The sequence below is a fragment of the Lampetra planeri genome, chromosome 33, assembly GCF_965212315.1.
Source record: "Lampetra planeri chromosome 33, kcLamPlan1.2.h2, whole genome shotgun sequence".
In the NCBI taxonomy this organism is placed as follows: Eukaryota; Metazoa; Chordata; class Hyperoartia; order Petromyzontiformes; family Petromyzontidae; genus Lampetra; species Lampetra planeri.
In genome coordinates, this window is record NC_136139.1 from 6,022,617 (window position 1) to 6,048,795 (window position 26,179).

At 48.1% G+C, this 26,179-nt stretch overlaps 1 protein-coding gene across 1 annotated transcript; it reads left to right on the top strand.

Annotated features, from left to right (window-relative positions):
• Positions 1-15,458: 15,458 nt before the first annotated feature.
• LOC144729684 (cofilin-2-like) lies at positions 15,459-22,955 on the top strand. The gene is made up of 4 exons (XM_078610115.1): positions 15,459-15,623; positions 21,168-21,475; positions 22,149-22,225; positions 22,648-22,955. Exons 1-4 carry the CDS (start codon positions 15,621-15,623, stop codon positions 22,758-22,760), a joined length of 501 nt encoding a protein of 166 aa, XP_078466241.1. The 5' UTR covers positions 15,459-15,620; the 3' UTR covers positions 22,761-22,955.
• Positions 22,956-26,179: the final 3,224 nt, after the last annotated feature.

The window sequence follows — 26,179 nt, forward strand, 5'->3', positions numbered from 1 at the left end:
GGGGGCGAGGCCAAAAGGGTGGGCGATGGACGTGGAAGCGCTTGTGCGCAAGCGGCCAATTACTGCACACGCCAACACAATGGAGCGATTGTGCGCAAGCGGCCAGCCACTGCACCCGCCAACACAATGGCCGCTTGCGCACAAGCGCTTCCACGTCCATCGCCCACCCTTTTGGCCTCGCCCCCCCTCCCTCCCGATACGTTCCTTTCATTGGCTACCATAGTCTGATGAGCTCCCCCCCTCCCTCTCCCTCCCCCCTCAACTCGCTTTTAAGGGATTACATCTTGAATCATTGCCTCACTTGATACAGCTAATCTGGCTGTGACGGTCCCACCTGATGACGGAGACTTGTGTTGCCTCCGAAACGTCGTGATTTTTGTTTTTATTTTATTTTACTTTCTACGTGACTTTACCGAAAAAACCTAAGAAGATGATTCCTTGCAGTCACGAAAGCTTCAAATCTAGAATCTTTCAGTACGTGACTTCACCGAAAGAACCAAGAAGATGAATCCCTGCAGTCACGAAAGCTTTAAATCGAAAATTAAAGTCTATTTAATTAAGTAGAACGTGTTGTCTATATTTATTTAAAGTTGCGCATTTTGATGTGACGTCACATTACTCACCCTCCCTCGTCACACATCGTCACAAATGTCTGACCCCCCCCCCCCGCCATAGGTGCGTGACGTCATTTATGGACGGCCCCAAAGACAAAGATCCCCCATCCCCTCCCCTCCGTGTAGCCTGTAAGAGACTGCTGGGGCAAGTGCTGTGAGCGAGCAGCACCTATGAAGGTTGTCGACACTGTGGCACACGAGGGGGTGGGTGGCCGGCACACCCCCCCACCCAGTGGCGATGTTTTCTACACCACCGCACCAGGTCCTCATTTGAGGCTGAGTCGACCTAGGGGAGGCCCAGGAACCGGTTCAGATAATCGTCACCGGTGTTGGTGGCGTTGAGCGGGTGTCGAACTCGGATCGCCAGGTTCGTAGCGCAGCGCCCTGACCGCTACACCACCGCTCCCCCACTGCAACACAAAGACAAAGGTCCCCCGTGTAGCCTGTAAGAGACTGTTGGGGCAAGTGCTGTGAGCGAGCAGCACCTATGAAGGTTGTCGGCACTGTGGCACACGAGGGGTTGTGGCCGACACCACCACGCACGGCCGCACTTTGCCCTCCCCCAGTGGCGATGTTTACTAAACACCGCATCAGGTACTCATTTGAGGCTGAGTCGACCTAGTATAAAGAACGACCCCAGTCACACCGCCGCTTGTTTGTTTTCTTGTGGTGTTGCCAACCTGGCCGATTTTTCTTCTCATTGGATTCTATTTTTCGCCGGATTCTATTTTTAAAGAATGGATAGCCAGCATTGTGTTATTCAAGAGCTAAATGTTAGGCCATGACGAGAGTGCTTCACAAGACAGAGATGTATAGTTCGTGAGTAGTTGTATTATCCCAGTGGTGTATTTGTTATATGGGTCCATAATTTCGGCTGCAAGGCCACAATGGCACGACTGTGGCGCGTGTCTTTAATGTATATCTATGGTTCTCTATGAGTCTCTGTAGGTTTTTTTTTACATGGCCCATAGTTTAGGTTGCGTTGCCACAATCGCTCGACCAGTGTCTTCGAGGAGGAATATCTAAGCCAGGAAGTGCGATGTTTGGCTCCAGAAATAGGTGTTTATTCTGAAGTGTCGCTAGATTTGTGTGAGCACATGTTGAACTTATTTTGCGCCGTACGTAGCCAACCGCGCTAAACGGAGGTGCGGGGGTAGGACAACAAACTGAACACAAAAAACATTTGGAAAGAAATGAGTTTGTCTCTCTAGATTTAAAAGTGCATAGCTCCAGTGGCTTCCTAATATCAGATGAGCGCAATGCAGTTGACCGTCTTTGTTCCATAGCCAGCCAAAAGGATGTGCCACAGCGATGGTAGCGAAACATCGAGTGACTTTATGGGATGAGGACATTATGCAGTTTTAAGTGCGATTCCAGGTCTGGATTAAATATCTGGCATCAGTGTCCTACGGTGAATACCGTAATTAGTGACATTATTCCAGGTATGCATTCAGGATCCTGTTTAAATGCACTTTTTGTTTACCACAATGTGGTAAAACTATTTGTCGTTATTCCATGGAATTCGTAAGGATCCTGTATCGGGTCACAGTGTTGATATACTGCATTTGTAAATTGTCCAGTGGTGCATTTTTTTTATGACATTAACATGTCTCTTGTAGCGACATCTAGCGTCAACTTTTTGAGGCTCATAGTGACGATAATGAGTTAGCAACACACGCTGTAGAACCCGTCATGCCGTCACGGTACCGTCCCAAACAACCCACGTGGCTATAATTAACACCCCGCCGTCATAAAATGTTATATAAACACCCTCCTGGAAATATAATGAAAACATCACAACAGACCGTCGAAAACTAAAACGCACTACATGTCTCCAACACGTTTTCTCAATTCTAGATTTGAAGCTTTCGTGACTGCAATGATTCATATTCTTAGTTCTTTCGGTAAAGTCACGTAGGTAAAAAATGAAATTAAAATTAATAAAAAATAAAATAAAAATCACGACGTTTCGGAGGCAACACAAGTCTCCGTCATCAGGTGGGACCGTCACAGCCAGATTTGCTGTATCAAGTGAGGCAGGAATTCAAGATGTAAGCCCTTAAATACAAGTTGAGGGGGGGGGAGAGGGGGGTGGGGGCTTATCAGACACAGCAGCAGATGTGAGTGTGAAAGCGATGGGTATTACCTTGTTATCGCGGCATCTCTTGAGGAAGGCCAGCGTCTCGAGAAGCTGTGACTTCTTGTCTCGTCTGTTAAAAATTCTAACAGATAGGTGGAAATCATCCCCGTAGAGGCTATTAATTCTAGATTTGAAGCTTTCTCAAATTCATTGTCAATCCCTGCATGAGGGCCTCCCCACGCCGCACGGATCGTCGTGGGTTTTTGTCCATATTTTTCCATGTTGGTTAATAATAATAATATATAGAGTATAGAGTAATTTAAAAACAACAATACCACAAGAAATGTGCCTCCGGGCTCTGGAGACCACCTGGAGAAGATTCCAGGCATGTGTTGACAATGATGGCGAATAAGTGGAGACTCTAACTTTTTGAAGCTATTAACATACATTTCTTATTGTGTTACAGTGTATTATCCGTTCTTTTTCCATTATATAAACGATAGTCTCATATAAGTGTTAACATTTTTTTAAGCATCCTGTTTATTGTGCTGTTAACACCCTCCTCCAACAAACTTCAAAAGCCACAAACATGATGTTCACTCTCTATTTTAACACACACGTCTAAAATTAACAAGGTATATCTTCAAATCTTCAAATACACACTTGTGCCCTTTCAACGATTTGTTTTCAATCACGACACCCTCTAGAACACACACGTCTACTACACACTTCCTAAATATATACACAACACTCTCAATTGTTCTCCAACAGTTCTAAATGCCATCTAAAACGTGTCATTGCATCTTCTAAAACACCAGTGCATTACCATTCCTTTCCACTGCTGGATCGTGGAGGGATTTGTGGACATACATCACCACGCAGGTCAGTGTGGGTGAATGAAGGTGAACAGCAGAGACGTTGGATTTTGGTCCACTGCGGCACTACCCTTGCTGACAACATAGCCTCGACCATACAATAGCCATCTAAACAGTGCAATAATCTACACTATCAAACAACCCTGCAAAATACTCAAGTTCAAGTTAATTTATTAGGTATAGCCATGTGAGCCATTCGGCTCTTGAATCGGGTGCAACCGCAACAAACAGAAAACAAAAACATGAACAAGAAAACATCGTAAAGTGACTATGTGACTATGTGCAAACAAAAAATCCAAGAAAAGACAGCAAAATATTGCAGAAAAAGCACCGTACACCAACGCTGTGTGCAAAAATCCCAGTGGGATGCAAGTCAAACAACAACAACCACAAGACAACTTAGATTAAGGCCATCAGTCTAACTCCGTACATCCCACGAAGCTCACCGTATGTCTACATCCCACAAAGCTCACAGTATGTCAAAACACCCTCAAACTAATTCTACACCCTAAAAATACTAAAAAACGCCATAAAATCAATCCCACAAACACTCGCCGCAACGTCTCTACCACCACGCTCCCCGAGGAGATGGAGCTATTAAATCAGTCGTGTGTAGAGAGGAGCTGAGTTGTTACATGGCTAGACGTTTGAGGGGTTAGAGGGGTTGTGGTGCCACAGCGACGGGGCCGCTCGGCCGAGCCAGGGAGCCGCCCGGCTTCCACCGCCGCACTGCCCCCCATCACCCCCCCCACATAAACACGCACCCGCACCCACGTAGGGCCTCGTGGTCGGGTCACCTACCCTGAGTTTTCACCCGAGGGCCCCCTAGGGGGGTTACCCCACGGTTTCTCAGGGCCAGGGAATTGGACAGGACCCTTCCCAGGCCAAGTAACACTGCGGCGCCGTGGGCGGATTTGAGATCGCACGACCACGGCGAGCTCAGAGAGCCCCGCAGTTAGAAACGCATACAAACACAAACACGGGTCAGCAAGGCAGATAGCTGGGATCAGGAACCGGGACGACTGATTGGTCGAAAGTTCAAAGGCCGGCGGGATCGCAAAAGAGCGGGAAATCCTAGGCTCAGGATTGGTCGAGAGACCAAGGCGGTCGGGACGGGGGCGCCTAGCCTTTGATGTGAATAGTTTAAAAGAAAACGCAGGGGCAGTAGGGAACTCTCTTCTTCTGGAGTTTGGACACGGGGTCAGCGACGAAGGAGTCATCGGGCGAGCCGCTAGATTGTCTGCAGGACGATCTGAGCGCCGCAAGGTCACCAAGGACTACAGACGGTATCGTGTTGCGCGCCTTACAACACCTCAGAGCGGAGAGTAGGGTCCGTAGGAGAGGGTTAGTTCGGGGTAAGGACGAGTGGGAAAGCGGTTTAGCAGAGAGCTCAGCATAGAAGAGGGCTACACGGCACCAGAGTGTGGGTTAGAAGCGCCTTGCGGGCCCGCACACACACACGGGTGGCTCGGTTGGTTAGCAAGGGCTAATAAAATCTCGAGCGTAGTAACAAAACCGTGTTGTTGGGTGTTTTTGGAACGTGGTATTAGCGTGCACTGCATTCGCGAGTGTGTGGTCGATGTATGCATAAAGGCCGTGGTCTCTGTCCGATTGTGCGGGTACGGAGGTGTGTGCGTTAACGCCCGGGGAGAGCACTTTTGTGTGTTGGCGTGACTACGCAGCCGTGTGAGAGGAGAATCGTCCTTGTACGATATTTGGGTTGACGTGCACGCGCGAGTGGGGGAGGGGACGAGTCGTCGTGTCGGCGTGTGCCCCGCTTGCGTGTGCTCGTTACTTGCGTAAGCTCTCGGCGTGCGTAATCGGCGTACTCCAGGTGCGCGATCGTAACGTGAGCGACCAGCGCGGCGCAGAGCGGCGCAAGAGTGGGTGTCGCGTGGGGAGCTGCGTGTGTGTGCGTGCGACCACCCCGTGTGCGATACAGGTGCGCGATCATAACGCGAGTTGAGTTGGAGTGCGCGGAGCGGCGTGTGTGTGTGTGGGCGTGCGTACGTTCGCTCCGTGTGGGTTGCAGGCGCGCGATTAGGACAGGGAGGTATCGTAGTAGGGAGGGGCAGAATACTACTCGGTAATTAGCCATGCCGGCTACGCGGACCCGCGGGGGAGGGGAATCCTCGGGCGATGGTTCCCACGCCACGGGTGAGGAACCTAGCAGCGGGGGGGCGATTGATGATGCTAGCCCGGCCGTTAGCATTATCGAGGGAGGGATCTCGGGGGCTAGCGACCCCCACAAATTGGTGTCGGAAGCGGTACGGACCCCCGCGTTACCTCACGCTAAAATAAGACTGATATTTACCGGCCGGGGGGCCCCTTCGTGGAAGGCATTCGCCCGCAATCTCTTAGGGGCCAAGGAAATTAATGGATGGACGGACGCGCAGGCAGTACGTCAACTTAATATGAATCTTGATGGGCGGGCAGCCGATTTTGTAGAAGCGTTACCCGCGAGCGCACAGACACAGCTAGAGGAGCTGATGCGCCGACTCGATCAGCGTTTTGGCACGCGTGACGAGGAGGAAGCAAAATCGGCCTTAGAGGCGCGCCGTCGCCAACCTGGCGAAGATCTACGTGATTACGCCGAGGATGTGCGCGAGTTAACAAGGATCGCACGCCCGGGGTACGCAACTAATGTTATTGAGGAACTGGCCGCCGAGAAAATCCAGCGGTACCTGTCTCGCACGGCGTGGTGGCAGCCAGACATGAGCTGCCCACGTCTTCCCTTTAACGCCCTTGTCGAGCGCGCACGTAAGTGTGAAAGAATTCACAGCGAACGCGCGCAGCTCCGGGGGCTGGGACGAGAGCACGCCATTGCGAGCCTGCTCTCGGAAGACGAGGAGGAGGAACAGGAGCTCGCGAGAACGGTAAGGGGCCGGGAAAGAGAGCCTCCAGTGTCCCGCGAGACAACCCCGGGATGGGTTGCCGGTATACAAACGGGTATAAAGGATGTCTCCGGCCAGGTAACCCAGGTAGGTGACAGGGTAACCCAAGTAGACAACAAGGTAACCCAAGTACGGGCACACATGACTGCGCTGGAGACAATGGTAGAGACGGTCCAGGCCGAGGTAGGAGGATTAACTGGGAGGATAGCCCGACTAGAAGCAGAGTATGAGCAACAGCGCACGGGGGGAGGAGGGAGTGGGCAGAAAGTTCGCCACAGAGCCGCCACTCCTCCCAGGACGTGTTATGTGTGCGACCGTCGAGGGCATCTCATGAGGGACTGCCCTCAGCGCGCCCGTGCGAGGCCGATGCATAGGTCAAACACTAAGCCCCCCCTAGAGAGGGGACCACCAGGGGATGAAATCGACGTAGACCCGACCCAAACCAGCTGTAATAATAATGGCGAGCGAGTGATCCATAAACAGGTTACAACGACAACACCCAAGGGCGCATGGACCTCGGGCGATTGGCTGCGGGAGCTGGTGGCAGGGATAACGGGAGCCACGTCGCTGGTGGAAGGCCAGGTGAACGGGCAGCGCACCCGGATCCTGTTGGACACGGGCGCCGTGGCCTCTCTCATGAGCGCCGCGCACTGCAGCATGCTCGGGGTGGACGTGGGCTGCCTGCAGGCCCCGGATCGCGCGCTGCACACGGCAAGCGGAGCCGGGATGGGGTTGCTGGGGAAGGTCTCCCTCGAGGTCCGTCTAGGAAACCAGGTGTGCACACAGGAATTCTACGTTTCGAGTGTGTTGTGCCACGAGTGCATTGCAGGAACGGACCTCCTGGAAAAGTTGGGACTTAACGTACAGCCCCGGCAACGATGCGCTACGGTGGAGGGCAGCGGGGAGCGGATTCCGTTCCTAGGACAGGAGCCGAATCGCCCACGCTTCACACCCGTGGCCGCTACGCTGGTGTCGGCCGTCACCATCGGGCCTCTCGCCGAGATGCTGGTGCCAGTGGCAACCCTCTCCACCGACCCAACCCACCGACCATCGGGCGAGGTAATGCTGACTCCTCACCCGGAGTTGGCATCGCGATACGGGGTGGTAGGGTCAGCCACACTGGTAAACGCAGATGGGGGCCGGCTGTTTATACGTGTGTTTAACCCACACAGTACCCCGGCAATGATACGACGACGCACCCCGGTAGCCACCGTACACCCCCTGCACGCTCGCCACTCGAACGACTCGGTGTTCGCACTCTGGGCGGAGGACCCTGGCCGCCCCGAGGACAGCCAGGATCTGGCCTGGCGAGTCGGCCCGACCCCCCGAGCCGAGATTGTTCCCCTGCAGGATGCGCTACATGTGCCTTGGGCAGCCTTCCCTAAGGGGGAGGCCGATCAGCTGCGCGGGTTATTGCGGGAGTACGCCGACGTGTTCAGTGAGCACGATTCGGACGTGGGCCGGACCGACCTGGTCAAGCACCAAATTGACACAGGTGCAGCCCGACCCATCAAACTCCCCGCATACCGAGTGGGCGCGCCTGAACGGACCCAGATCAAAGAGGCAGTCACGGATATGCTACGCGATAACATAATCCAGCCCTCCGCGAGCCCTTGGTCTGCCCCGGTGGTACTGGTAACGAAAAAGGACGGATCGACTCGGTTCTGCGTTGATTACCGAAAATTGAACGCAGTCACCCTCGGCGACGCTTTTCCCATCCCACGCATCGACGACACCTTCGACAGTCTCGCAGGAGCGCGGTATTTTTCCACCCTCGATCTGGCGTCCGGTTACTGGCAGGTGGAGATGACGGAGGAGGATCGGCCAAAAACAGCATTCACCACCCCGATGGGCCTGTTTGAGTTTCGAGTGTTGCCGTTCGGACTCACTAACGCGCCCGCGACGTTCCAGCGGTTGATGGAGTTGGTGATGCGGGGCTTGCAGTGGGAACAGTGCCTGATTTACCTGGACGACGTAATAGTGTTCAGTAGGTCGCTGTCCGAACACTGGTCCAGGCTGCGGGAAGTATTCCAGCGACTGCGAGCAGCCCATCTCAAGCTCAAGCCACGCAAGTGTTACATTGCGCAACGCGAGGTGGGGTACCTCGGACACCGAGTCAGCGAGGCAGGGGTGAGCACCGATCCCGAGAAGGTGCGTGCCGTAGTGGATTGGCCGCGGCCGAGGAACCTGACGGAGATCAGGTCATTCTTGGGACTCGCCACTTATTACCGTCGATTTGTAAAGGGATTCAGTGAGATTGCACGCCCCCTCACCCAACTCACCTCCCCTAAGAACCCCTATCAGTGGTCGGAGGCCTGCCAGACGGCTTTCACCACACTCAAAGACCACCTCACCCACACCCCCACCTTGGCTTTCCCAGATTTCACCACCGATTTTATTTTGGACACTGACGCCTGCAGCAGTGGGCTGGGCGCGGTGCTGTCGCAAGTGCAGGGTGGGACGGAGCGGGTCATCGCGTACGCCAGTCGGACCCTGAGCGGGGCCGAACTGAACTATTGTGTAACCCGTCAGGAACTGTATGCTGTAATTTTCGCGTGTAAACAGTTCCGACCGTACTTGTACGGCAGGAAATGTCGTGTGCGCACCGATCATTATGCACTGCAGTTCCTCCTTACATTCAAGGAACCGCGGGGGCAGATGGCTCGATGGCTGGCGCAGCTGCAGGAGTACAACCTGCAGATCGAGTACCGAGTGGGGCGGACACACGCGAACGCGGACGCCTTGTCAAGACGGCCCGCGGTGCGCGCTGAGACGAGGGAGGGAGACGCCTGCCCGTGCTTCACGGGGGGACGCTGCCGCCAGGCAGCAGAACCCAAGGAGCGCGCGGGAACTAAACTCCCCCCCCCGAGAGAGAGTGCAGTGTGCGCCACAGAGACCCTCGCAGGTGGCACTGAGGATCCCGTCGACCGCCCGGCAAGCGCGGGACCCGCGGCTCGGGACCCGATCGGACGGATCCAGGAGGACGTCGGCTGTGCCTTCCCGGGCCTAAACGACGAGCAGCTGAGACAGACCCAGCAGCGAGATCCGGATCTGGCGGCAGTGAAGGCGGCACTGCGGGAGGAAAAGAGCGCCCTACCAGGACCCTGGAGCGGTTTGTATGCCCGGTTGTGTGTACAGAACGGAGTGGTACGGGAGTTAACCGAGGCCGGCCAGCCGGGGTGTATCTGTGTTCCTGCCCAGGTGCGACCCCAGCTGCTACGACTGGTACACGACCACCCGCTCGGGGGCCATGATGGGGAACGGCGCACCCGGGAGACTCTGCGTCGCCAGTATCTCTGGCCTAAATTGGCGCAAGATGTGGCCGCCTGGGTGCAGGGCTGCCGGGCCTGTCAGCAGTGTGGGCAAAAGCCGGCGAGGTACCAGGTACCCCTGAGGCCGTTCCGAGTCAGTCGGACGAATCAGTTGGTCGGAATCGACCTGCAAGGGCCCTTTCCACGATCCCACCGGGGCAACCGATATATTCTTGTAGCGGTGGAGTACTTCACCCGCTACCCCGTGGCGGTGGCTATCCCGGATAAAACAGCCCTCGTAGTGGCCCGGGCCTTCGTGGAAAACTACGTACTTAAGTGCGGGATCCCCGAACGAGTCATTACCGACCAGGGTAGTGAATTCGAGGCCGAACTATTCCAGGCGCTGTGCCGAGAGTTCGGGATCCAGAAGGACCGAACCACGGCATATCACCCCCAGGCGAACGGGATGGTAGAGAGGATGAACCAGACTCTGGCCGGGAAGCTTAAACGCATGGCGGCCGCGAATCAACAGGACTGGGACGAACACCTCCCCTATGCCCTGTTCGCCTACACCACCGCCGTTCACACATCTACAGGACAGACCCCGTTCCTAATGATGTTTGGTCGCGAGTCTCGCCTGCCCGCAGATCTGCTGTTCGGTGTCCCTCCGCCGCAACGGGAGGAAGGGAGCCACCCCGTGGAGCACTTGCTGGAGACCCTGCGAGGGGCCAGGGGCCGAGCCTACCCGCACGGAGAGGCCGCGCACCAGCGGCAAGAGCAGGGCGCCCGACCCCGTATGGAGCCCCCCTTCTACACTGCGGGCTCCGAGGTGTGGCTGTACACTCCCCGCGTCGGTGCCGGACAGGTGGGGAAGCTGACCACCTACTGGCGAGGACCCTGGATTGTGAGACGGCAGATCTCACCATGGACGGTGCTGATTCAGGGAGGAGAGAGGGGCCGGGAGATGGTGGTCAACATCCGCCGACTGAAGCCGTGGCGAGCAGCCCCCGAGGGGGGGAGCCCCGCCGTCCAAGTACCCCGAAACCCCGGGGTCCCCCTACCCCCCGTGCCCGGGGGCCTCGCGCAGTATATGGGCCCCACGGAGCCCCGGGCTCCGAGGGGCCCCGGGCGGGGCCGGGGGCGACGAGGACGGCGACCCTTAAACCCCACCGCCTCTGAGTTTGTTCCCCAGCCCGCAGGTGCCAGAGACCGAGGGGAGCCGTTGGAATGGAGGAGGAGACCACCGCCGGAGCCCCAGGAGACGGAGCCGCCACCCCCGAGGCCAGCCACAAGGGCCGGGCGAATCCCGCGGACCCCGCGGCGATACCTCGTGGGGACAACCCAGGCGAGGTGCTCCAGTCAACCCGGGACGGGGACTGGCACCCCGGGGGGCTATGTGGTGCCACAGCGACGGGGCCGCTCGGCCGAGCCAGGGAGCCGCCCGGCTTCCACCGCCGCACTGCCCCCCATCACCCCCCCCACATAAACACGCACCCGCACCCACGTAGGGCCTCGTGGTCGGGTCACCTACCCTGAGTTTTCACCCGAGGGCCCCCTAGGGGGGTTACCCCACGGTTTCTCAGGGCCAGGGAATTGGACAGGACCCTTCCCAGGCCAAGTAACACTGCGGCGCCGTGGGCGGATTTGAGATCGCACGACCACGGCGAGCTCAGAGAGCCCCGCAGTTAGAAACGCATACAAACACAAACACGGGTCAGCAAGGCAGATAGCTGGGATCAGGAACCGGGACGACTGATTGGTCGAAAGTTCAAAGGCCGGCGGGATCGCAAAAGAGCGGGAAATCCTAGGCTCAGGATTGGTCGAGAGACCAAGGCGGTCGGGACGGGGGCGCCTAGCCTTTGATGTGAATAGTTTAAAAGAAAACGCAGGGGCAGTAGGGAACTCTCTTCTTCTGGAGTTTGGACACGGGGTCAGCGACGAAGGAGTCATCGGGCGAGCCGCTAGATTGTCTGCAGGACGATCTGAGCGCCGCAAGGTCACCAAGGACTACAGACGGTATCGTGTTGCGCGCCTTACAACACCTCAGAGCGGAGAGTAGGGTCCGTAGGAGAGGGTTAGTTCGGGGTAAGGACGAGTGGGAAAGCGGTTTAGCAGAGAGCTCAGCATAGAAGAGGGCTACACGGCACCAGAGTGTGGGTTAGAAGCGCCTTGCGGGCCCGCACACACACACGGGTGGCTCGGTTGGTTAGCAAGGGCTAATAAAATCTCGAGCGTAGTAACAAAACCGTGTTGTTGGGTGTTTTTGGAACGTGGTATTAGCGTGCACTGCATTCGCGAGTGTGTGGTCGATGTATGCATAAAGGCCGTGGTCTCTGTCCGATTGTGCGGGTACGGAGGTGTGTGCGTTAACGCCCGGGGAGAGCACTTTTGTGTGTTGGCGTGACTACGCAGCCGTGTGAGAGGAGAATCGTCCTTGTACGATATTTGGGTTGACGTGCACGCGCGAGTGGGGGAGGGGACGAGTCGTCGTGTCGGCGTGTGCCCCGCTTGCGTGTGCTCGTTACTTGCGTAAGCTCTCGGCGTGCGTAATCGGCGTACTCCAGGTGCGCGATCGTAACGTGAGCGACCAGCGCGGCGCAGAGCGGCGCAAGAGTGGGTGTCGCGTGGGGAGCTGCGTGTGTGTGCGTGCGACCACCCCGTGTGCGATACAGGTGCGCGATCATAACGCGAGTTGAGTTGGAGTGCGCGGAGCGGCGTGTGTGTGTGTGGGCGTGCGTACGTTCGCTCCGTGTGGGTTGCAGGCGCGCGATTAGGACAGGGAGGTATCGTAGTAGGGAGGGGCAGAATACTACTCGGTAATTAGCCATGCCGGCTACGCGGACCCGCGGGGGAGGGGAATCCTCGGGCGATGGTTCCCACGCCACGGGTGAGGAACCTAGCAGCGGGGGGGCGATTGATGATGCTAGCCCGGCCGTTAGCATTATCGAGGGAGGGATCTCGGGGGCTAGCGACCCCCACAGGGTCTTTGGAGGCCTTTATCACCATGTAGATTGATCATGACAGATGTTGCGGTGATGCGTGTATTTAAGGAAAAAAATTTAACATTGATCTTTCACGGACGTTTTCTCGTCTAATTCAAAACACAAACATCCACGTGTCACCCTAAACGTGTTCCGGTAAACACCACGTGGTTCACGTGATCCCCGTATAAAGTATCCTTGTGATGTCAGGAGTTGTGATAAAACTAAAAGTTATTTGAGGCATCAGAAGTCGAGTCAGTGAGCTGCTATGTACAAAAACAAATTATCCATTCCAGTACAGAATTTTGTATTCTAAAAGCAGTTAAAATGTAACCTGGATTTAATCATTCATCCTTACCAGGTTAATTAGACCAGGTGCAGCAACGTTAATGTTCTCTGTCCGGTTACTGAGTAATGATTGCACAAAACAATATAAGTAAAACCCGATGTAGGTTTGGTATTAAATTGGTCTTTCGCAACGATGACAGAGATATATTAAGTCCTCAGGCACAAAACGGATTTTTTTCAATTGAAATGTTAGGAGCGGTGGCGCAGTGATTAGCGAGCATCATTGGTGAATTATATATGCACTGATCCTGAGCAAACCCACCCACTCAATCTACCCGCACTGACCAGAGTGGTGAAGTATGGTCAAATAACCCCCGTGAGTGACTCGGCGTGGACACAGGCCATCATTAGTAAACACTATATTATAAAAAATGAACTAGAAAGTCAGGGTAAGATAGCCCGCTTGTTAAAGATTTTGGACCAAGCGTTGTTCTCTGTGATGACTTTTGTTTAATGCCGAGCAAAGGTCCAAAAACGTCAATCGGCCAGAAACAATGAGCACCGTCAAAATTTAAATAGATACGACCTTTTGATTTAAAGCTTTCGTGACTGCAGGGATTCATATTCTTGGTTCTTTCGGTAAAGTCACGTAGAAGGAAAATAATAAAATAATAAAAATATAAAACAATAAAAATTCTCACGACGTTTCGATTGCAACACAGGCAATCATCATCAGGTGTGAAATCCACAGCAAGAAAAACATTTCTTGCTGTGGATGATGATTGCTTGTGTTGTGCTGTGCTCATAATCAGGTGTGAAATCCACAGCAAGAAAATGTTCTTGCTGTGGATTTCACACTTGATGATGATTGCTTGTGTTGTAGTCGAAACGTCGTGAGAATTGTTATTTTTTAATATTTGTATTATTTTATTATTTCCATTCTACGTGACTTTACCGAAATAACCAAGAATATAGATAAGACCTTGTTAAATTGAGTAAAGTTATAAGCGTTTGGGGGGAAAAGACGATGGGAGGGAATTCAAGAATCGAGCAATGCGAGAGAATAGGCAGTGTGATGAGTTGGCAAACCTGTCAACCCCTTATCAGTGCCTACCTTACTTATTACAGTCCAATGCAGACCTTATTGGTCACCTCGTGCCCTTATAAATCTCAACATCCATCCTACAAAGTCACATCACAAAGGAGAAACGCAAATACACAAATATTGAGTTGTTTTGCTCGTATTGGAACGGCTGTACGCCGCATGGACCTGCAAACTCAGTTTCCCTGTACAAAAGAATACGGGTAAAACGTATGGGTTGTTGACAGGTATGACTTGGTGTGTTGTGATTGGCGGTGTGGTGAGTTGGTGAGTGGGTTGTGACATAAAGTATGGTGATTTGGTGAGTTTGGCTATTGAACACGGTACGCATGAGATGGCACATTCTAATAGACTCGAGTCCTCGTCGATTTCTCCACGTGAACAAAACAGCGAGCATGAAAATGCAAAAAAAACCTTGTACAGTACAGCACTTATACTTTACTGAACTCCCCCTTTATGATTCTCCCCTTACGTAAGATGGCTGCCAACACTAAATTCAACCCCCTCCCCCCACCACCCACAGCCTCTCCCCCTACGTAAGATGACCACCAACTAGAAACTGAACCCCCCCCCCCCACAGGCGCATCCCCTACGTAAGATGGCCACCAACTCGAAACTGGACCACCCCCCACAGCCTCACCCCCCTACGTAAGATGGCCACCAACACTAAAATCGACCCCCCCACCCACAGCCTCTCCCCCCTACGTAAGATGGCCACCAACTATAAACTGGACCCCCCACAGCCTCACCCCCCCTACGTAAGATGGCCAACAACACTAAAATCGACCCCCCCCCACCCACAGCCTCCCCCCCTACGTAAGATGGCCACCAACTCGAAACTGGACCCCCCCCCACAGCCTCACCCCCCTACGTAAGATGGCCACCAACACTAAAATCGACCCCCCCACCCACAGCCTCTCCCCCCTACGTAAGATGGCCACCAACTAGAAACTGGACCCCCCCACAGCCTCACCCCCCCTACGTAAGATGGCCACCAACACTAAAATCGACCCCCCCACCCACAGCCTCTCCCCCCTACGTAAGATGGCCACCAACTCGAAACTGGACCCCCCCACAGCCTCACCCCCCTACGTAAGATGGCCAACAACACTAACATCGACCCCCCCACCCACAGCCTCTCCCCCCTACCTAAGATGGCCACCAACTAGAAACTGGACCCCCCCCACAGCCTCACCCCCCCTACGTAAGATGGCCACCAACACTAAAATCGACCCCCCCCCACCCACAGCCTCTCCCCCTACGTAAGATGGCCACCAACTCGAACCCCCCCCCCCCAGCAGAAGTCACGTGCGCGCGTTTAGCCCAATGGTGAGGCGTAGCGGGCGGGTGCGAGAGGTGGGGTGGGGGGGCCACCTAACGGTGGTGCTCGAGGGGCGATTTCCCGCGTAATTAACGGGCGCCGCTGCCGCCGCCACCGTCGAGAGGAGAGCGCCGAGCGCCGATACGACACCGCCGCCGCTGCCGCAAGAGCCTCTCGCTCTCTACCACCACACGTCTGTTCGCTCCCTCCCGACATGGTGAGCGAGTCGCTGGGTGATTGGGGTTTGCGTGAGGGAGATGTTTTGCCGCGAATTATTTATATCGCGACTGACGCGCGACAACTAAAAAACATTTTTTATGCGACCTTTACCTCGGAAAAGATGTAATTGTAACGCTGTCTGTGGGTTTTAATTAAAAGTGTAATTTTATGAGGGACTGGCGATTTTTTTTGGGGGGGGGGGGGGTATTTTTCGCGTCGTGTAAATTTCACCTCGTCATCGTTGCAATTGTCATTAAATCACTGCGTCGCCTACACGTGTTACACTGATTTATATAGCGCCAGTTATCATTTACTTTACTATTGTACGCGGTGTGGGGGTAAAAACAATATATACATAACCAGAATATGTTTGCCTGACCAGTGTTGTGTTATTGTTGTCTTTGTCGAGGGGACGACTTTATTTAAATGACGCATTTGCGCTCATTACTTAACAAAAAATCGACACAACAATCGTCGATACCCTCTGATAAACACGATGTCAACACCAATTAGCTTCTGTTTGTTAAAGACTGCGTGGTTACAAGGGGGCCCCTAACATCTCCTGTGTGAGGACGACGACGGCCATATTCTACCTCGTGTCGTACCCCCCACGTCTCCACCTCTCTCTCTGGTGTCTCTCTCAGTCTCTTCTTGTCTCTCTCCTCTCTCTCTTCTTTCGTGTCGCCGCTAATTTTAGCTTCTGAGCCGTGGTCGGGGTTCGTGTTGCCTTACTTAGCCGGCCCCGGTGGCCGGGCCAGCGGTGTCGCCTTACCCCCCCCCCCCACGGGTGGCAGTGGGCTTCACATACTTCAACATCCCCTTATATTAGTATTAGTAGTATTATTATAGTACTGTACTATTGTACTGTGTTAGTAATGTGGCAGTGGTAATTGTGACTGTGTTATTATCATCGCAACGTTCTCTCACTTGAGTGTGAGAGAGAGGGCAGTGGGCTTCACATACTTCAACATCCCCTTATATTATTAGTAGTATTATAGTACTGTACTGCATTATTGTACTGTGTTATTAATGTGCCAGTGATAATTGTGACTGTGTTATTATCATCGCAACGTTCTCTCACTTAGAGAGAGAGAGGCTGGGCCCCCATGTGTTACGGTCACTTTCCCTGAATAATTTACAGTACTGAATTATCATTAATATTGCGGTCATAATTCGTCTTATTGTTACAAGGCATATTCATATCATTGTTTGTGTGTTAGTAATTCAGCAATTATTACTACCGCATTATTCGTGTGGTAGAATTATAGTAAGTTTACTGTCACATGCACATTACCGCAGTAATGGCATACGATTAATAATTATACTGTTGTTAACAACACATTCTTCGTATTGTTTGTTTAGTGGCATTACAGTCATTACCACATTCACATTGTTACGTCTGTACATTGTTACAACACGTTCACATCGTTAAAAGTGTAATTGTATTACAGTAATCATAACTACCGTGTCCACATCACTACAGTATGTCGTACTGTATATTCATAATTACTGTATTAGTTTCATAGTATAATAATTGTTTTTTTCTACCCTTTTATCTGGCAACAAAACTGACACACACAGTGCATACATTATCAGAGTTGTCTGTTTTTTGTTTGCATTCCGACCGCAGGTATTGTGGTCAATGCAAACATGACTCCTTGTAAAAAAGGTGTCAGTTTTGTTGCCAGATAAAAGGGTAAAAAAACAATTATCATATTTTGCTACTGGCAAATAAGGTTCCAATGGTAGTTTCATAGTGTTACAGTAATTATTACAAGTTCAGTCACATTACCATGTTATTGGTCAGCATAATTGACAGTTATGATAATTATTGCAACCTCACAAATATATGATTAATGGTATGCAATAGTTTAAATTACGACTACTATATTATCACGACAAAATTCCAATTGTGAGTACTGTATTAGTGTTGAAATTAAACAATTATTAACTACCACCACATTGCAACACATTGCTGGTGTGTTCGTATTACAGTAAACACGTTTAATTAATACTTTGATGTTAGTCATTAAGATCATTTTTACAAGAATATTAGTGGTATTGCAGGAATTATTGCTACCACGTTCACAAAATTACATGTCATTGTCATGATAAATTACATTTATGGTCTACTCGCGTTAAAAAAAAACAATACACCCTACTCCATTGCCATAAATCATGATATAATCATTGTCACTAATACCGCACTCACGTTATTCTGAGCGTTACATTTGTCCTGTAATTATAATACCGTATTACATTATTCGTGCGTTTGCTAGGTAGATTAATGTTATATCGCCGCATCGTAAGAGATTGCGACGGCTTGGAGAAGCTTTCATGCAGCAGTGGATTGATCATTGCTGCTGATAGCAGCACTGATTCACATACACTTTCATTGGCCATGATATCTTTTTCTCTTGTTTATTCTGAACGCAACTTCTCATTACTACCGATTTCACTTTATTATGACATAGGCAGTCGTTCGTGTTCATGACATTTCTGCTGCAGTCACTTTAAAGATCACTGCATTAGTACGTTATAGATGTATTTTTTAAAATAATTATTATTACACAACATACATGAACTCTAATCGGTAACATTACTATTTAATCGTTTGTACTACCACATTCAGATTAATATAACTGCAGTATTGTACTCACGTTTAAGTTACTATTACTACTGCACATACATTTACATGTTTATTTTTTTATTCCCATCCATTACGTTATTTCCATATTATAGTCACGAATACATAGAGTATATCATCAACACTCTTCTCAGTTGCTTCTTAGCGACATGATAATCGTCAATATTGTCATTGTGACCATTCCACTTATAACATGATGGCTACTTATTATAGGCATCATTAATGTCACCATTATTAATATTCCTCTGCTCTTATTCACATCATTTTCACTACTGTACTCACATTTTATAACAATACATTATTACATCCACCATTATTACTACCTCTGTGACATTACCACTGCATAATTATTTATAATCTGTAATATTTTTGCTACTGTCTTCACATTGACCTGATTTTTACTACAATATTCGTGATAGTACAGGACTGGCATTCATATTTTCATCATTTTCAGTAATGACCTGTCTACTACTGGATGTATTCCCCCACAATCCGCCACCACATTTCATGCTTTTCGGATGAAACGATCCATCCAACATCTGATTATCGGTCCATCTCCTCTGTGCACGTCCTCTTGGTCGGATTCCATTCCTTGGCTGTCACACTGTTATTTTGACCACCCCTTGTAACGTGCTGCCCAAAGTCCACTTTCCTTTAATATTTTTGGATGATGTTAAACTGCATGTGTTGTCTGTCAATGTAGTGTCATTAATTCCAAGCATGGATCTCAATGCTTCTTTACTCACTTTTTAGTTTTCTTTATTTTTCGTTAATGACCATATTTCTGAACCATACTAATTCAATTTGTTTTTAGTAATGCTTAATTTCGCTAGTATTCACTTGGTTACAAGTGCCGAGTGAACAAAAAGTTATCTTTAAATTTAAATGGAGTAGTTTTTCATAATAGAGGTATTTTAGGTTAGATCGCGTACATATAGAAATGTGTCGTTAACTACTGGAGTAGTTTTGTTCGTATTTGTGTTTATACCCTCCATTTATAATCTGGTATATTGTTTAATACTTTGACAATTTATTTCCAATAGCGTTAACTGTTTTATAAAGTAGTTGGGTGTGAAATATCGTAAAGGTATTAAAAATGTATATTTTATGTTACATTTTTAAATGTTTCATCACATGTAATCAAGGTATTTATTGTAACATTTTCTCTTGTAGCATTTTTATTTTACAATTATGTTCTAAGATAACAACAAAGTATTCTATTCTAGAAAACAATGCATGGGGATCTTGATGAAACTGTGTGTCGCTCAAAGCTTATGCAAATAAAATTAGGCAAAAAAAAATTCATATTGTATTTGATGAGTTACAATCAGGTCATCGCATGAGGAAAAGCATTACTAGATGTGTAGGCGAGGCGTTGTGTACAGTGTATAACCGTACCCAGTACACTAAGCATGTACTTCTGTATCAGTGGCCGGTTAAAGCCAACAACCCAAGTGCATAAAAATAGGATAATACCATCATGCAGCTCATCGAAAGTTGATGAGCAATGTGTTTGTAGTATACTCGAACTCGCACAGTTACATGTGATCTGAATTTATAAACTACAGCACTAATTTCATGTTATTGATTATCTCCCAGTAAACAAAATGTTGATTTAACATCATTTATTGGAAATGGCTGTATATGCCAATGAAGATAAACGAGTAGAAAATATTAAAGAATGTAATGTAATGTGTGTCTAGAAAATACACGCCGCGTTTATGTTAAGGATTAAAATTATGGCATATCCTGCTTCGTAGATGTTTCCTGTCTTAAGAAATTTCACTCATTGATATACTTTGATTCTGACAAACCTTTTGGAGTGCACTTAGTCATATTCAGCAAAGTGATGCTGAAGTACTTAAAATTTTAAACTTTCTCGACACATTTAATGTAAAATGTGAAAAATTAAATACTTAATGGTTGGTTTTCAATTCATAAATGATTGTTAAAATAGAATTGAGCCATGTAACTTGACCTGGGTGCTGTTTCCTCATCACGATTAAAAAGTTAACTGTACTGGAATATGAATTCCATGTTCGTCGTTTTACTATGATTTACAGCAGTTTCACCTTTGTAGCTGAATCTGCTACTTGCGCCGGGATCTTTTTCCCCTTGTTACATTTTTCACAATACTTTTTTTATAAGAAAACATTTGGTGAGGCAGCAAACAATTATCTTGTATGAATACCCTTTAATTGGTCGTTGCTGTTGAAGCTGCGATTAACCAATCTGATGACGCCGTGTAATAATACTAATATATAAATGAGTTCAGTGGTATTTCGAATAACTTTATCAGCCGCCTATTTTGGGGTTCGTTTAAATGCACAGCAAGATATGTATGACTCATCCAACAAGGCAATCATCCATTCCTCAGCTGCCTGTTATACCCTTGCCCCAGTGATGGCCACTGAACCTTCTGGTGCAGTGGTTCTTGTTTTTTTGCTGTTTTAGTATGGCAGCCCCCACTTACGGTACTTCATTTCTCGATTGACGTGTTGTATATTAGTGTTGTTGTGTGTCCATGTGTGGCTTTTCGCCACACATGGCGCTGATATTCCTTGCGCACATTTGCAGTTTCTTGTGTACGGTATCCATGCTACAGCCTGTGCCCTCCCTGTGAACTGGACATCTGTGAAAAAAAGCCGTATAGCTAATTGTATTCCTCCAGTATAAATACATATTCTGATTCGAAACGCCTGGGGAGCATGACTCATGAGTTGAGAACCGCCTTTCTAGTGTTTTCATTTCATGTGCTTCAGTGTGCACACTGTCAATTTTCTTCCCACGAAAACCTCAACTATTTTACAAATCTTATCAAGAGCCACACCGTGTGTTCTTTTCTGTTGTGCTTTAATTAGTTTGGTGTATAATTTGTGGTAAATGCTTGTACAGGCCTCGGGTGTGGCGGTGAGTGATGACGTCATCAGAGTCTTCAATGACATGAAGGTGCGCAAGGCATCTTCAGCTGAGGAAGTGAAGAAGCGCAAGAAAGCGGTGCTCTTCTGCCTGAGTCCTGACAAGCGGCAGATCATTGTGGAGCCGGCTAAGGAGATCCTGGTGGGCGACATTGGTCAGTCGGTCGATGACCCATATGGCGCCTTTGTCAAGCTGTTGCCACCCAACGATTGTCGCTACGCTCTCTATGACGCCACTTACGAGACGAACGAGAGCAAGAAAGAGGATCTTGTCTTCGTCTTCTGGTGGGTGAACCCAAGGGGTCCAGCAATATTAAGCATTTTACTCCGTCTTACTCCATTTTTCTGGCACTTTCGTGAAATGGGTAGTACGTTAGTTAACTGTCATTCCAGCAGTAGGTAAAACAGCAGCACTGATTTTGCTGTGGGCTGTTATAGTTGATATTAATTCTGGAAGTTGTCTTTGTCGATTTATTATCAAAGTTACTTGATCTTATTGTGTGTTTGTAGGTAGTGTTTTATTTCCTTGGATTAATCCCAAATAAGCAATTGGAAGTTGGAACTTTAATCTTGTTGATGTATTTATTGGTGTCTAACTTGATGTAATAATTTTATTATGCAGTGGTTAATATACAGAGGTTTATACACTGGTTAATCACAACTAGCATTTTTCTGGGACCATCAATAAGCACCTGCTTTAACCCCTAACATTGTCCTGTTATTACTAACATTTTATGATGGGTTGGAATCTGAGAGCTACCGTGAAATTAAATGGGGTGTCATGATTGGTATTCATGACAAGTCGAGTTTATTTGTTTAACCTCCAGGATGTATAAAGATTCTGTTTCTGAGAACTCACAAAACCAGGACAGTGTCATTTGCAAGCATAACCTGGGTCACTAAAATTTAATATTTGTGCTTTAAAATTCGTATGTGTCTGTGTGTCATTGTCACTCAGGGCGCCTGATAGTGCACCACTCAAGAGCAAGATGATTTATGCCAGCTCCAAGGATGCCATAAAGAAAAAGTTCACAGGTAACACAGCACCCAGGCCTGCACATACACTACTAAATACGAAGGTTAACTTAATGAGCATGTTATCAGCTACAAACACAAGTAACAATTAATTTAGTAAACGTTACCTCTTTTTATCTAATGTAAAAGGCAAAGATGTAGTGCTGTAATTGCTTGTTTACGCCATTGCTGGGGGGGGGGATGGTCTCCACTAGAGAGAGGCCCTTGGGTGTATTTGGTCTCCTCTTCCATACTGGCCAGATTGCTTTATCTAATGTACTATGATATTTAACTTGTGATTTATTTATCAGTTGATATGGTCTTATTTAGCAAAGTGAAGACACAATTTTTCATTCGACTTAAAAAAAGATGAGCATGTCATTTTTTTTTGGATACTCATAACGGGGCATGCCTTACCGGACGTTTAATCACTTGCGATGCAGGCATCAAGCATGAATGGCAGGTGAATGGCATGGAAGACATCGGGGACCGCTTGACGCTGGCTGAAAAGTTGGGTGGAAATATTGTGGTCACCCTGGAAGGCAAGCCCCTGTAGGTGTCGCCCTGGAAGGAATACACTCCCACCTGTACTGAGCAGGCCAGCATGGGGGAATGAGCACTGCACAACCAGCGTTTACCTCCAGAGACCATGGCCATGTGCAGCTTTCACTGAAGCCAACTCCACGACCATGAGCAATTTGAAAATACAAATGGAGTGGTTGTCCAATTAAATTGCCCTTCATAGTGTTCAAAAGCATTGCATATTGCTTATTTTATTGTTGCAATGCCACGCATGCATTTTAGCCATGTTCTAATTTACACATGTAAATTGGATATCTAACAGGGAGTTCCTGCAATCTGCGGTTCTTACATTGCTTAATGTGGCAGAAGTGGAGTTGGAATTGTCTGTCTCTGGGGATATATCATTTTCTCTTGACTGGTTTCTCTAAGGAAAGTTCCAGCAAGAATGCCACTAGTAGCCAAGTGGAAGATGGAACTAAAGCCCACTTTTTTTTTGTTATTTTTTGCATTCACAACAATGTGGTTGGGGGGGGGGATAAGTGCGATAAGATAGTGGCTACGGTGAGATATATGTTTTGTTATTTATTATGTTGGTTTGTGGATGGCCTTCAAAATGCCAGCTTTTATTTTGCCTGTCTGTGGAAAACCCCTCTGTTCCCTTCTTTGCTTCACCTGCCCACATCCCCCTCCTTTCAACTGACCAGTTTATTTTGCTGTAATGATCGCTGTTGGTATTTTTCAACTTGGTATAAGGTCTTTTAGCTTTCAACATTTGTTTCGAGTTATTTTAACACTACAGACATGAGCTTGTAGAGAGTCCTTTGAATGTGAGCTTTACAATTTGAAGAAGCTTAAATTCAGGAATGGTCAAGTAAAATAATTGGCACCTGCACGTATGAAATCCTGCATCTCTTTTACTGACTGTGGTGTCCAAGAGCAGGGGAATTAGTTCAGTCAGCCATCAAGCCTCTCCTGCAGGCTTGCACTTAATTATTGAATGACATTTTAATTCTGCCTTTCCAGCATCTCTTTCGTGTGTTCCTAATCTCTCAATGGTACTTGCAACCGCAGCAATCTTGCCCTCTTATATTTGTGCACATAATCTGAACAACACTAACTTTGTCAAACTTCTGACAGCAATTTAATTAACTTGTGAACTTATAACATTGCAGCTGACTTACTCAATCTATCCAGAAGTCACCAAATTATATTTCAACTGAGGTACCTTAAAAAGAACCTGCACACACCATTGCTTCAGGTGTCACCACATTTATATACAAATCACCAAACTGCTGTTATATTTCATGTGTGGTTTTGGAACGGTCATGTGGGTCTTGTTTCGCTTGTATAAAGCTTAGTTCACATTTATATAGGGTTGTGCCAGTTAATCTAATTCATACTCCATTTTTTGAAATCAAATATTTAAGCCAATAGGGGATGTGTGGTGCAGTCAACGGTTTAGGTTGGTGACAACGACTTAGCTCATCCAACCAGTTTTTTCCTAAAAAGGTACCCTACACCACTGGTTTTCTGCTTACCCCCTACACAGCAATCTGAAATTTATAATGAGACCAGTGCAATCATTTAAGTCGGTGTCAAATGCTTTGCACAATTGTATGTATGCAAGTTAAGACTAAGCAAATGGCTGCCGTCAGCCACAAGGTTTGACTGATGGGAAACAATTTGTATGGGGCGGAGCTTTAGCAAGTGAGAGGTGATGCTGAAAGCATCTGACATGGTGTACTCTGCAGTTGCTATGAGCAGGATTGTAGCCATTGAATGTCCTAAATTTCTACTCGATACAAATTGCTCAGTTTGACCTTGGGAGGGCTTATTTATTGTGCCAAAACTTTTGAAATTTTACACTTGCTTCCAAATATTTTGTTTTTGTAGTAGTAAAATATCAGAAACCACAATGTGTATGCAACAGTAAATAGTGTTTATTTTAGTAAAACTTGCTATATTGTACAGCTAGGTATTGTCACTGTGGGGGTTAGGTACTTTTTGAGCATTTAGAAGAAAATAGTTCACATATATAAATCTGCAATATTGAATTTCGAAGGATTTGCACTGAACTGGGCAAAGAAGGTAAAGCTATATCCCTACAGGGTCCGTTTCAGTTGTTAGGACCTTTCATCAGGTTTTAAACGGCTGTCTCGTAATAGTTAAATCACTCTTAGTCCTGTGTCACATCATCCTTTTGAGAGCAAAGCCTGTTTACAATGCCTTGGTGAAAAATGCATTGCTCTTTACTGTTTGGTTGTTACTTTTGATCAGCTGTTGAATGTTATGCACCACGCGGTATCAACTTGTAATACATCTGCTAATATTGACAACTGGGTAATACAATTTTGATGGGAGGGGTGCTCTATGATTTAGAGCAAATCATCCATGCCACTGAGGTCTTGTAAACCATCCCAGTAAGGGATCAGGTGGTTATGTCACGCAGCATGCCAGTGTGTGTACATCACTTGTCAAATTTAGCTACACTCCACTTAAAACATTAAAAAAAATGTGGCATATTTTGGGCACGTGCAAGTTAGATTAAAACTGCATACCTAGACATCAGATAATCAATTTATCACTGATGGTATAAACTGTGGGCTCAATGCAATGAATTCATGCTCATTATACATTCAAGGTGTCATGGATGTAGTGTTTTTTTGTTGCCATAAAATTTAACTAATACAGTAAACGTGACAGCATTTGTATCAAAATAAATATTAGGCTTCACAAAGCCACTGCTGTCAGTGTAGTGGTGCACTAATGCAAAGATAATTCATGCTTTTCGTGGGTTGGAATATTGAACAAATCTAGACAAACGGCTTGTTCTTCAAAAATATTTAAATTTTCAGAATAAACATTGGCAGACAATCCAGCAAAATAAACGAACTTTGTGCTTTATTTGCTTTATATGAATGGAAACCCAATTTGGTTTTGGCTGTTGATCCAGAAAACATACATCAATCCAGTGTTAAACTTGATGACTGGATCCATCAAAGTTAACATTTCATGTTTATTGGTCTTTATATGCAAATTAGGTTCCTGGTCGTTGCTAGTCATTACATGCATGCCATTTAATTTAGTGGTGATGGAAACTGGTGGTTAACTAGGAGGTATGCAGAAGTCTATATGACCTTTAATACTCTGATGAAATGTACATTGACATGTGGAAGTGATGACATTTACCCCAACTGGAGATGTGTGCATGTGAGGTGTAGTTTAGAGGTGGAGGGTGAGTGGGCAGTGAGCAATTTGAATTGCTCGTCACTAATCCTGGTCAATACATTAATCAACCACTCAATTTTACAGAACATTTAAATATTGCATTAACTGAAAGTGGTAACCTGTTCCCGACTGCATAGTGCTGCACTTTGTCAAAGATGGAAAAAATTAAGTGTAAATTTATCCTTGGATACACGAGGTGAGAGTTGAACGCACGTTGAAAGGGCA